This window comes from Sinocyclocheilus rhinocerous, unplaced genomic scaffold (genome assembly GCF_001515625.1).
Source record: "Sinocyclocheilus rhinocerous isolate Xijiao unplaced genomic scaffold, SAMN03320098_v1.1 scaffold8065, whole genome shotgun sequence".
NCBI lineage: Eukaryota > Metazoa > Chordata > Actinopteri > Cypriniformes > Cyprinidae > Sinocyclocheilus > Sinocyclocheilus rhinocerous.
The window spans coordinates 60,579-73,641 of NW_015627889.1; the positions used below are offsets into that span (position 1 = coordinate 60,579).

General features: G+C 38.3%; 2 protein-coding genes across 2 annotated transcripts in view; one reads left to right on the forward strand and one right to left on the reverse strand.

Moving 5' to 3' along the window:
• On the forward strand, positions 1-8,669 carry LOC107734797 (phosphomannomutase 1-like). Its single transcript, XM_016546719.1, has 6 exons — positions 1-289; positions 2,300-2,417; positions 4,247-4,323; positions 4,706-4,781; positions 7,439-7,554; positions 7,633-8,669. The coding sequence occupies exons 1-6, from the start codon at positions 176-178 to the stop codon at positions 7,753-7,755; spliced, it is 624 nt and encodes a 207-aa protein (XP_016402205.1). The 5' UTR covers positions 1-175; the 3' UTR covers positions 7,756-8,669.
• A 1,756-nt stretch (positions 8,670-10,425) lies between these two features.
• LOC107734809 (cold shock domain-containing protein C2-like) overlaps positions 10,426-13,063 on the reverse strand; it is a 6,491-nt gene continuing 3,853 nt past the window's right edge. The window contains exons 2-3 of the mRNA XM_016546726.1: positions 11,941-12,063; positions 10,426-10,776 (exon numbers count right to left, since the gene is read on the reverse strand). Coding sequence (XP_016402212.1) covers positions 10,614-10,776; positions 11,941-12,063 — 286 coding nt within the window. The 3' untranslated portion in view covers positions 10,426-10,613. The remainder of the gene's footprint in view (positions 10,777-11,940; positions 12,064-13,063) is intronic.

Here is a 13,063-nt window from a genome sequence, read left to right on the forward strand (position 1 = left end):
TGCAGTATACACTGTAATCTTGGTCAATAATACTCATCAGTATTGACTTTATCTTTCGGTTTCATGAAAGACGAGAGACTGTGTCTCGTTATTATTCTTATGCATTAACTCATCTTGAGTCATTTAGAGTCTGATTTGTATATATTGTCTTATTTGATCTATTTAAAAAATTTAAATGTCTACTTCAATTGCTGGACTAGAAGACATGAATATGAAGTCTCTTTTAGCCGGAGGTCGCAATGTTTTGTGCTTGTTTGATGTGGACGGAACGCTGACACCCCCGAGAGAGGTAAGATGCCAGGCTATGAATTTATATAAAATACTTTTTAATCAACATGATAGTTATGAGATAACATTATGCAAAACATTTAAAGGGCTATAAAACGTGCGTCCTCTCTGCTCTAATGAGAACATTATATGTTTCTATTTGCAGCGCTGATCTGTGTGTAGGTGAAATATGTCTCGTGAGTGTGTATTATTGGTGAATGAGTATGCTTTTGTGTGTTTGTACAGTATACACTCGTTCTGCACGTAGACAATGGTTCCCATGCAACGCTCTTGTAATGTTAGTTCATGGTTAGTTCCTAAACATTACCAACACGCGACTATTGTACGGTGAACATTCTGTTTCTTGGACAGTTTGTTGAAGGAACGTGTCCCAATTCGGTTCGTTCTGTTGCATGAGCACTTACTGAAATCTGCCGCTTAACATGCCGTTCTGCTCATGAAGTGTTTATTTACGTTCAGATGAGTTGGTATCAGTGTCCTCAGATGTTGCATCATCAGTCCTGTCCTCCGCTTTAACTTATGTGAACGTTATAGTAATGAAAAATGAAAAGTAAAAATAACATTTACAGCTTATATACAGAACGTCAAGACACAGAAATGCTGTTTTACAACGTTAATAGCCCGTTCACACCCAGACGCGATAGCGAGAATGTTTTAAAACCGTTTAAACTTCAAGAGAATCACGGAAACGCCTAGGAACGGTGTTGATGTAATCACTTTTACCGCTTTGATGATAACACTAGCCAATCAGAAAACCTTCCCACTTTAAAGAGCATGCTGAGTTTATTTCCACACAACATGTGTGCGCCAAGAGTAAACGGAACGTCCTTTGGTGTGAACGCTAATATTCATTCATCATTATCGTTCTTGTGAAGGACCTTTATACTGTCAGTGTAGCCTTGTGTTTTGGTGTGAAAGCTTCACTGATTAAAAGGGTCATGAACTGAGAAATCAAATTCCCCTTGATCTTTTGACATGTAACGGGTCAATGTACTATAAAAACATCCTGTAAGTTTCAAAACTCAAAACTTTCTCGTTAGTTTAGAAACAGCTTTTATTGAAACCAAGCTCAGAAAAGGACTTGTTTTGGAATGTGCCACTTTATGACGTAATAGTGTGGCTAAGCCCCGCCTCCGCAGGAAAGATCAGCACCTGCTTCGACACCACTGCCTCTTTAGCTCCGCCCACTGATACGTGCTTGTAGTAGAGGAGAGGAAATACTAGAGAGACGCAAACACAGGATTACTTCAACAGAACCATACAGATGACATTACAAGATTACAAGACACTGTGTAGTGTAAGTTATGAAAAATAGTCTTTGAATTGCCTTCCTTGTGATCCTAACATATCTAGATCGGACGCGAGCGCTGTTTCGTCATGTCGCAAATTGAATTCTCTTTTTTTTTTTTATATATATATATATATATATAAAATCACACTAACATAAGTGAACCTCAGAGAACATTATAAATTAATAATAATAATAATAAATGCAGTTCATGACCCCTTTAATTGTTTATCGGCCACACCTTCATGATGCTCTTAAACTCCCTCATTAAACACCTGGGAGTTTTCTTATACGTTTATTAAAATGTCTATTCATATTCCCCTCCTAGCACACTGTTATGAATCACAGACGATATGACTTACTGTACAGTGCTAGCGTGAGTGTATGACAGTCTGCAGCTCTGACAGAAAAACAAGAGCGTTTCGTTACGCAACCAGTCAGTAAACAACACTGCCATTAATCTGACTAACGTGCACTTAAACTTCTGCTGAACACATAAATGTAAAGTATACCACACAGGGCTGCAGACATGATGGTTTACAAGACTAGTCAACGTATTTGGACTATTTAGTCTACCCAAAGTGTGTTCCCTGATCAAAAATACTCTGAAACCTGTTGAACAGCTGCATGCCACGGTTTAATGGAGTCGTAAATCAGTTTTCAGGGGCACTGAGGCCACAGCAGAAACCCCACAGTGATGTAACTCTGTGCGTGTGTCTGCAGAAGATCGACCCTGAGCTGGACGATTTTTTCCAGGCCTTGAGAAAGAAGGTGAAGATCGGCGTGGTGGGTGGTTCAGATTATTCCAAAATCGCAGAACAGCTCGGAGAAGGAGATGAAGGTGAGAATCATACATTTCTTCATGATCCGCCCTGAAGACGGTCACGAGTCTTTAGGATCATTAACCAAACATGTGTTTAATGGGTTCTGGATATTGCGTCAGATGTAGAATGTGGAGGAGCTGGTTTGACTGGATCACTGAGTCAACTCAGACATCAACACAACAGCTGATATCCCATAATTCCTTTGTGAAATTCATCTGTGACCACTGGAATGGAGAAAAAGTTATGAAATCAATACCAGTAGACGTCACTACCACGGTTGAACAAATGATTGCTCACAGGTTGCTTTTTTAAAGCTCAGAAGGCTTAGTTCCCAGTTATGCTTCTCTAAACTATAAGCCTTGTCTCAGGTTAATGCGAATGATGAGAAAGGAGTGTTCGATGAGAAATGTTTGATTTCATATTGAGACTTTCGATGAGCACAGTTTGAGACATTCTTGAGATTTCTTATGAAACTTCAGAGGAGACACTTGTGAGATTACCTTTTTGTTTTTCTTGGGAGGAACATCTGAGAAGCATTTGGAGTAGAGTATTGAAGGATCTAATGATTCTTTGTAGCAAATAGTGTGTGTGTGTTGCTTCAAGAGAGCAACCATACATTTGTGTTGTTTCATTTATTCATTAATTCATTCATTTATCATTTTATTATTCCATTTGATCATATAATCATTTATAATAATCATTTGATCCATTTATACACTCATTCCATTTATTCATTCATTGATTAGTCATTTATATTACATTATAATTTTCCCATTGTTGTTTAATCTTATGATTGTGTGGTTTCAAGGAATATTTGTCTTCACAAGTAAGAGATAAGGGAATGTCTCCATTTCAAGACTTTTAATGTCACGGGATGATGTGACAGTGTTGCTATTGCTTGTGATATTATAAGACTTGTTGGATTTGAGCTGGTCAGACGAAGTCTACGCAACTAAGATTATTCAATAAACTCTGCTCTTGTTTTTATCATCATCACTTTGTCTCCTGCTTCTGCTCTTCTCTGGCTTCTTGGCTGATAGAAGACTGTTAATACAATTTTGAGTACCAGGATATTAGACATCTTTGCTGACTAGCTGTTCTGTCATCAGATAAAACAGATATTTTCTGACAGGATCTGGCATCCGGGGCTGGATCTGATATTTCTGGCATGGAGGCATGATCTAACAGTATGGAGACAGAAACACAGAGATCATGGGTTTGATTCCCATTGAATGCATGATCAAATCTATTCCTTAAATACAATGTAAGTCGCTTCGGATAAAAGCATCTGCCAAATGCATGAATGTACAATGTTAATTGCATTGCTGTCTAGAAGACAAGTTTATATTTTTGTGTATTTTTGATGTGTGGTTTTGTCTCACCTGTGGGTGTTAATTTCAGTCTCGACTCTCTGTTTGTCTTTTCTCTAGATCTTATCATTTATCTAGATCAGTTTATAGTGTCATCAGCATTTGATGATTGGCGTTGTCATTATAGTTGTGCAGCTCTGATTAGATAAACCAAGAGATCCGGATTGAATCAGACTGAGAACAGTACACTGCAGAACCGAATCCAACCACATTCACACTCAGATTAGAGCAGAACCTGGATCTGATGTGAGTTAAAGTGACTTTGACATCATTAAGTCATCCAGTCAGTGATCAAACTGTGGGTCTCGAATGAATCAGAATGAGCACTGAAGCTCTCTGAGTGTAAATGAGCTTGTTTACATCAGTATGTGTGTTGTGTAACACAGGTAAAGGTCATCAGGATGATGATAAGATATGCTGAACAGAGTGCTTTGATTGCGTCTCATTCTGTTGTGTCATGTTCTTTCTCTCTGCAGTCATACACAAGTTTGACTACGTCTTTGCCGAAAATGGAACCGTGCAATACAAAGATGGCAAACTCATCTCCAAACAGGTGATTGATTATGTGTGTCTGTAGATCCTGAAAATATTAAAGGGGTCATATGATGCGATTTCAAGTTTTCCTTTCTCTTTGGAGTGTTACAAGCTCTTGGTGCATAAAGAAGATCTGTAAAGTTGCAAAGACTAAAGTCTCAAATCCAAAGATATATTCTTTATAAAAGTTAAGATTTTTCCAGAATTGGCCAAAGGTTGAGGATTTGTTCACATGAAATCCTCAGGTCTTTTTACACCCAGAGTAAAACAAGTCGGACAGTTGTCATTGGACGATTTGTGTTTCTGGTGTGAACCGGACCATACAAATCGACAGTTTTGATTTAAAACCCTAATGAACCTAAGCGCACATTTAAAATAATCCAAACTCTCCCGTCCCGCAGAGAGAGAAGATACGAGAGAAGTTTGTGGCGGCTCTGCAGGAGGAGTTTGCAGGAAAAGGTCTGCGGTTCACCAGAGGTGAGCAGGAAATGACATCACCAGCTCTCTGATGATCTGAAGCAAATGAGCCGTGCTGAAACAGAGCTGTTTGTACCTGCACAGCAAAAAGAAAGGTCTATTTAAGGTCTATTTAGTAAAGCAAGTTGGACAGTTGTCATTAGACGATCTGTGTTCCTGTGTGAACAGGTCCATACGAATTGATTGTTTTCATTTAAAGCACTAATGAACCTAAACACACATTAAAAACAACCCAAAACTTCAATCCAAACTCTCCTGTCCCGCAGAGAGAGAAGATACGAGAGAAGTTTGTGGCGGCTCTGCAGAAGGAGTTTGCAGGAAAAGGTCTGCGGTTCACCAGAGGTGAGCAGGAAATGACATCACCAGCTCTCTGAGGATCCGAAGCAAATGAAGCGTGCTGAAACAGAGCTGTTTGTACCTGCACAGCACATAAAACACACACGCACGTTATCTGTGTTAAATGTGATAAGCGAACGAATGCGCTCGTGTGTGTGTTGACAGACCAATGACCCGTGAGAGAAAACACACACACACACACTCAAAATGAGGTGTATTAGCTTTGACGTCTGGAGTCAATTTCCAGCAGTTTTGCCTCTAAAGTTCAGCTGAGTTTCACACACACTGGCTTTGTTTTTTCCACATAGTGATGTAGACATGTGGGGGCGTGTTAGAACGAGCCGTTTTAGGTAGGCGTGGTTAACTCTTAACTTTTATAAAGAATATCTCGTTGGATTTGAGACTTTAGTCTTTGCAACTTTACAGATCTTCTTTATGCACCAAGAGCTTGTAACACTCCATAGAGAAAGGAAAACTTGAAATCGCATCATATGACCCCTTTAAACTTTGCTGGAAAACCTGTTGCACACAATCTACTGCATGCCTTCTGTCGTCTGATTGATAGTTCAGACCCTTAGCAAGTAAAAGCTCTTTTAGTACCTGCACAAACGTCCACCTTCAGCTCATGCTTCATGGTTTTTTATAAAGTAATAACTTTGATATTGTTAGTGATATTTCAAGATGAACACTTACTGGACTGAAGCAGCTTAGCTTTCAGTTATAATTCTTTAGAAAAATAAGTGAGTCTCAAATATGATCCGTCAGGCTTTTGAGAAACGTTTATTTGTTCATCTCTCAGTCATCATTGTATTGCATTGCTTTATATGTTTTGATCATAAAACTAAGCATTTAAGTCTCATCTTACTAAGACATTGTTTGGAGATATAGAGTGATGACCGGTATTAATATAATTTCATTTATCTGCTATACTGTTACAAAGATCTTTGAGGTATTTTCCCCCACATATTTTCACTGTGTCAGACCAGGGGCGGATTTAGTGATTTGGGGGCCCCAGGCAAAATATATGAATGGGGCCCTATGTATTTGCACACATTTACAAATTTAGCTTTGAGGTTCCTTTTTTGTTGTGATGCTTGCTGCTGCACAATGGTGCCCCACAGGTGTGTCCAATGTTTCTACATTTTTCTTTCATGCTGTAGACCACGAAATAGCAATTGACTTACAGTTTTCACAAAAACAAAATAAATTATAAAATGATAAACTTCACAATTGAGCCTTTCAACTATTTTTTAAGAAAAGAGATGAGTCGGAAGTATAAATTATGATATTAATTTAAAACAGGGTTATGTGGGTGGATTTTCGTATTGGTCTGAACAAAAACTGCAGACGTGATTATTGAAAATGCACATTCATTCTCTGCTGTCTAATTCTAAACTTTAAAATACACTTATTTTAGTTATTTTAACTACAAATTTAAATGAAAAAGAAAAAAATAATGAAAAGGAAATTATACATTTACACACCTAAGGATTATATCAACCGGTTGGTTGCGTATGCGTCATTTTAACAGCATTTAAAACAATAAACATATAATACGCACTGGTGCTCAATATTTAATTACAGCTTCAGATGCATGATATTTTCATTTGCTACAAGCAGGATACACGAGAAGTGTGTTCAACTCGGACACGCAGACGGTTGTCGTGGTGATAAACACCGTAAAAAGCAACCGTTCGCGTGTCCGTGCTTAATGCGCATCTCGTAGATGAAAAGCATTTTAGGGGGCCCATGACTTTTGGGGGCCCAAGGCGGTCGCCTACCTTTGCCTAATGGGTAAGTCTGCCTCTGTGTCATACTATATGAGCCATAAAAGCCTGATGCATCAAATGATACTCAACAAAAACACATATGCAAACTTTCTTTATTATAGATTTTTTCTAAAGGTTCAAAAATAGTTCCATTTAAAAATGTATTTTTTTGGACTATTATTTACAGGGTTAATGCTTTGTAAACAATGCAACTGAGTCAGAGAAGCAGCCTGCATTTGATTAATCAATCAAAACCACTGTGTACCTGTCATTCATTTACATGCTCAGGTTTGCTGGCATCACATCGGCTGGCACGTGTTAGGAAGGCAGGGTTTGGTATGAGGGCATCTAATTTACTGGATAAAACTGGTAGAAGTTTGCAAACGGCTAAAAACTTTACTGAACATTATCTGGAAAAACGCTTCTGGCGTTGTAGATAAACTGATACTCATATGTAAAACGAATGCAAAGTTGATGCTCAAGGTTACACCAATGTTAAATGAATCTTTTCTTAAATTGTCTCTTAATTGTGGGTTTTGTCATTGTCTGCAGGGGGTTTGATCAGTTTCGACATCTTCCCGGAGGGCTGGGACAAACGCCTCTGTCTGGACGTCCTGGAACAGGAAGGATTGGACGCCATCTACTTTTTCGGCAACGAAACTTCGTTGGTGCGTAATTGAATGGCTGTGTATCTGTATTAATGTGTGTTTATGTTTATTTATTTGTAATATTTGTTCACGGATCAGGGTGGAAATGACTACGAGATCTTCGAGGACCCTCGTACCATCGGTTTCACCGTCTGCTCCCCTGAAGACACAGCGAGGCTCTGCAGGGAGATGTTCGTAAACGCTCCACCCAATGAGGCGTGAAAGCGGCTGCGCCCACTACTGGTCACTGTGGGCAAAGCCTGAGAGCCATCACACATGGAGATCAAACCAATCCACTGCTGATCTGCAGACTGAAGGGACTGCATGTAAATATCACTGACAGGGCCTCATCAGTGTGTGCTCTTAGTTTTTTAATGTTCAAATATTAATTTTAAATCGAAAGATTTCGCCTCGTTTCATAATAAAAAGCGTTTTACTGTGGCTACGTTCACACTGCAACATTTCCGGAGTGACAACTGTTTTTAAAATACAGTGAATCCTCTGAATGATGAAAGAGTACAGGACTCAATCCAGAAATTATGATGATTGACAGTGCACTGTTTGACACCTCAACGCTGTAAACTAGCTTTTAACTCATCTTTTTAACCGAAGTAACATTAGCTATCAGTAATTAGTAAGAGGCGTTTGCTTTTCTGTTTACCTCGTGTGCTCCGTCACGTAATGGTGCTTTATTTATTTAAAGGAATTAAACGATTTAAAGGCATTTAAGGGAATAATGAAAATTTGTATTCACAACTTATTGTAAAATAATGCATTTAAACTGTTTTATTTTAAAATATTCACGCATCCACTCCACAGAACTGCTCGTTTTGTCATATGGGCTATTACAAAATACATTACTCGAATGCATGATTTCTTCAAAACTATGAAATCTGACAAAACGTTGAGTAGTCTGCATACGTGCGTAATACTGTCGTTCGATTAGCATTTCTGTCCTACAACGGTTGACGGATATTAATGTTTAGCTGTAGCCTACATCTTACGTCACATTTTTCAGCCGTTAAAACTGATCAGCTCGGCTTCTTTGAACGGTAAACCCCGCCTCCTTTGATTTGATTGGCCATCTCAATCATTTGACATTGATGAGTGCCTTTATACGCAGACCACAAAAAATAAACACTTTTCTCATCCTAACAATAAACAGAGCAATAGAGTGCAGCGGAGCAGCAGAATATCAGAGACAAATTTGGCCATATCTGATTAATCAGATGTCTGCAGTGGTTGCAGCCCTGTTTTGTGAGATACTGAAGACACGCACCTGTTTCTGTGGCTTTCTAGCACCTCAGACAAGCCTTCGGTGTCCAAAACAGTTAAGGGTTTCAGATTCTATACAAATGCTGCTGTCACCTGTCGGCGAGCTCATTAATTTGCTAATCAGGCTTAAAATACTGTAGTGTGAACGTGGCTTTAATGAACCCAATCAGACATCGGAACTGCAGTGTGAACGTAACCACTGTGTCGCTGACCAATCGCAACGTGATGAAACGAGTGATCAGTTCTGTCTGTTCCACGTTAAGTTTTTTACGCTTAAGTTTTATTATGGTCTCGTGATCTTATTTGAGATGTTTGTGATTGTAGTTGAATGTGGCTCTGATCTCGGATTGACTCTGAGATATTTAGAAGATGATGATAAAATCTGCATATTTATGAATGAATGACGGACCGAAACGACAAAATCTGATCTAACGCGAAGTTAATTAATAGTTGATCTAGGTTTGTCGCATCGCTCTCTTTTAGCGTGGTTAAGATTACGAATCAGTTTAGACGTGATATTATCATTCCAGAGAGAACCTAGCATCGTTGATCCCTGAAAACATGATGCTGATCCCACTGATTTCCAGGGATTTTTTATTAAGACCTTTCTTACGTCGACCGTTTTATTAATCGGACATCAAGTGTTTCTAATTATAAAACGGAGAGTTCCGTTCCTTGATTCTGATTGGCTGAGCCAAGTTCGAAGCTGTTGTAAATTACTCTACAAACATACACCTTTGTTTACTTCTGTGTGTTGCTACAACAAGTACAATTTATGATGCTTTAAAATGCACAATGCTGTAAAATGCTCTACAAATTATTATTATTTTCCAGTATTATGAATTTGGGGGTAAATGTGTTAAATTGTCCTGAAAATAGTCTTTATGCAAGACATAATTGCTTACTTTTTCCTTTTGATTTTGGGGTGAATATGACTGTAAATGTGAATATGATACGTTCTGGACAGGTTTTTGTGAGATTCACCCTGTTACCATCTATTTAACATCAAAAATAAATGCATAAATAAATATAAGAGCTGCTATAAGTAAAACAATAAATGCTGTACCAAGTTTTTAGTCATTATTTTTATTCTCAGTAATGATTCTCGTGATTTTTAAAATTAAAATCAGTAAAATGCATGAATAAAATGCATCTAAATGCTTAAAGTCAGTACAACAAGTACAATTTATGATGTTTTAAAATGCACAATGCTGTAAAATGCTTTACAAATTATTATTATTTTCCAGTATTATGAATTTGGGGGTAAATGTGTTAAATTGTCCTGAAAATAGTCTTTATGCAAGACATAATTGCTTACTTTTTCCTTTTGATTTTGGGGTGAATATGACTGTAAATGTGAATATGATACGTTCTGGACAGGTTTTTGTGAGATTCACCCTGTTACCATCTATTTAACATCAAAAATAAATGCATAAATAAATATAAGAGCCAAAAACAGCCACAAGTGTAGCGTGTGCCACTGGATCGATGCGTTTGATTTGAGGATGTTCAACCATCATCTCTCAGTCTCTCACACCTACAGATGACTCATTTAACCAGAAACAAACTCTATGTAAACTTCTGTGACGCCGTTGCGAACGCAATGTTTATTCGTGTGCAATAATTAGAAATATTTGCATGTGTGCACTTGCGTAGAGTCTGTTTCAGATCTAAACGTTCCCGTAACGCAGCTCGTCTGCTGAACTCAACATTCTCTGCACCCTTCAGCTTTCAAAAGCCTTCCCACGATGCATTGCTCTCTCTTCCGGGAAAGCCCACCCTCCTGCCTCCCCGCAGTCCGGATCCTAGGGGCTGATGATCTGGCCCGACCAGGTCTCGTGTTTGGTTCCTGCTTTGAGGTGCGTGAGGAACACCTCCACGGCCTGGACCTTCACGTTCTTGGGCGGGACCGCACAGACCTTGTACGTGACCTCGTCTCCCTCCACAGGAACGTACTCCCCTTCAATACTACCGAAGAGACGGAGCAGTGATTTACACGGACATGTAACAGCGGGAAAACCTCTAAAACACTGTGAGGTCTGATATGAAGCTACTGCATCTGACAACATTTTACCATAATTCTGCATCAGCAAACAAACATGACAGTTTCTTCTGCAGTAAATAGCTATTTCAAATAACAGGTTAGGTATGACATGTTTGTTCTTGATAAATATATCATTTGTATTATAAATTAGAAACAACAAAGACATAAATGTGCTATATAAAGTTTCTCTTTTTTTAAATCAGGTTCAACAAAAACAAAAAACAGCATTTTTTTTGTAGTTGTCTCTTAAAAAAAAAAAGAAGGAAACGCTCCCTTTATTTTAAAAATCTGTTTTCTAAAACCACAGGAAATAAAAAAAACTTTGGACACAATTAATAATAATAATTATTATTATTTTATAATAAATGTTTATTACTATTGTTATAGCTATGAATAGTATACGTGATAAAATTATATGTTATTGTTTTTGTAATACTTTATATAATTATATCGTTTGTATTGTATTGTATTATTATTATAATTATTGTTATCATTATTGTTATACTTTATATAAGTATTGTTGTTGTTTCATTTTTAAAATGATGATTATTGTTATTATACTTCATACTACTACTACTACTACTACTAAAATGATAATATATTTAAAATATTATATTGTATTGATTTATCATTTTTATTATTTTCATACTTTATTAAATTATTTTTATTACATACTGGTACAAAAAATGTATAGCCTGAATGCACTGTAAGTCGCTTTGGATAAAAATGCATAAATGTAAATGTATTATTTTTTAAATGTTTAATCCTAGTTCACTAAAAAAGAAACCATTTTCACACAGAAATTGCTAGTAAAATTTCACAAGTAACACATTGAATTAAACATGGAATTTTAAAGTAGAAAGACTGAAATAGAGTTTTTCTTGCAGAACATACTGCAATCATTTTTTACCTACAATTTTGAAAATATAGTTTTTACAGGGTTATTGTTATACTTTATTATTGTTGTTATCATTATTACTTTTTCTTCTATTTTTACTCTTGGTTTTGAGGTGTGAAGTGGACCTGATTGTGACGACACTAAAGCGTCTGATGCTTCAGTCCGAGCAGGTCCGTGAACTCTGACCCACTCTGAGACGTGTACGAAGATGTCCTCTCCACCGTGAGCTGGTCTGATGTAGCCGTGACCCTGCGACCACGAGAAGTTTTTACACACGCCCTTAAAGACGGGACCTGCGTTTGCGCGAACAGTCCTGCAGACACACAGAGACCAGTGTTGTAAGAAACTACAGTCTGCCCCGACCCAGATTCCACTCACTGATAGATGTTTGATGCTCATTTCCCAAGGACGGCTTAATTATTAAAGAGAAGAGGAAAGTCAACAGTTATGTTATTTCTAGATAATTTGGGATGATCACATCCTGAGCAAATGGTGACCAATTGTAGAATGGGAGCGGGTGTGGGACACCGAGAACCGTCTCAGACAATCAGGGGTCAGAACTTCATTAACATACAGAGCACAGCTGTCACGACAGGAGCAACTTCATTTACATTAAGGGTAGTAAACTGTAACTGTGTAAAAGACCTCCGTGAAGTTGGCACCCCATAAAAAGAAATAATCACCAAAACTATGCCATTCGTTTGTGCTGATTTGTGCCGCAAAAACGAACGTTTTTATTGGTTTGGTGTTTGAGATAATAAACAATATTTTTTTGACCGTGTGACGTCACTTTCCACCCCATGTTGCCCAAATCGCTCCAAACCGGTATCACTCGTGTGTTCTCGATTTGTGCCGTTAAAAGAAACCCTGTAACCATGACCGCTTCTTAAAGGTCCCATTATGGGCGGAGCTAAAGAGTGACGAGCACTTGGGTGCCTCATGCCAACAAAACAGACATTTGATGCCGTTTCACTTCCCGTCTGCAGTTCTGAATCATGACCGGGATCTTTTATCACTGGGACCGCTCCATCAGTATCAAACGATGTGCAAATCCAGCGTCGAACTGGCCCTTGTTTATAAAACGTTCGTCAACAAACACACTTGTGAAACTCCGTTGCTGCTCCGGAAAAAGTTAACGCTGAGTTATCTTTCCCTTACAACCAAAAACACACTTTGGAGACATTCTTCCCGAGCGAGTCCCGACGGATGAAGCGCGTTGATGGGCGGCTCTTGCGGCTCTTGCGGTCGATGCGTGCGCGGGTGTGTTCTTCCAAATGCCCATATAAGGAGTTCCACCCTTGTCACCCTTGTCT

What these genes read in the sequence shown, in the direction of transcription:
- LOC107734797 (XM_016546719.1), top strand. Translation starts at nt 176, where the DNA reads ATGTCTACTTCAATTGCTGGACTAGAAGACATGAATATGAAGTCTCTT. An exon ending in CGCTGACACCCCCGAGAGAG is followed by an intron (nt 290 to 2,299) that starts GTAAGATGCCAG and finishes GTGTGTCTGCAG; the next exon opens with AAGATCGACCCTGAGCTGGA. An exon ending in AGGTCTGCGGTTCACCAGAG is followed by an intron (nt 4,782 to 7,438) that starts GTGAGCAGGAAA and finishes CATTGTCTGCAG; the next exon opens with GGGGTTTGATCAGTTTCGAC.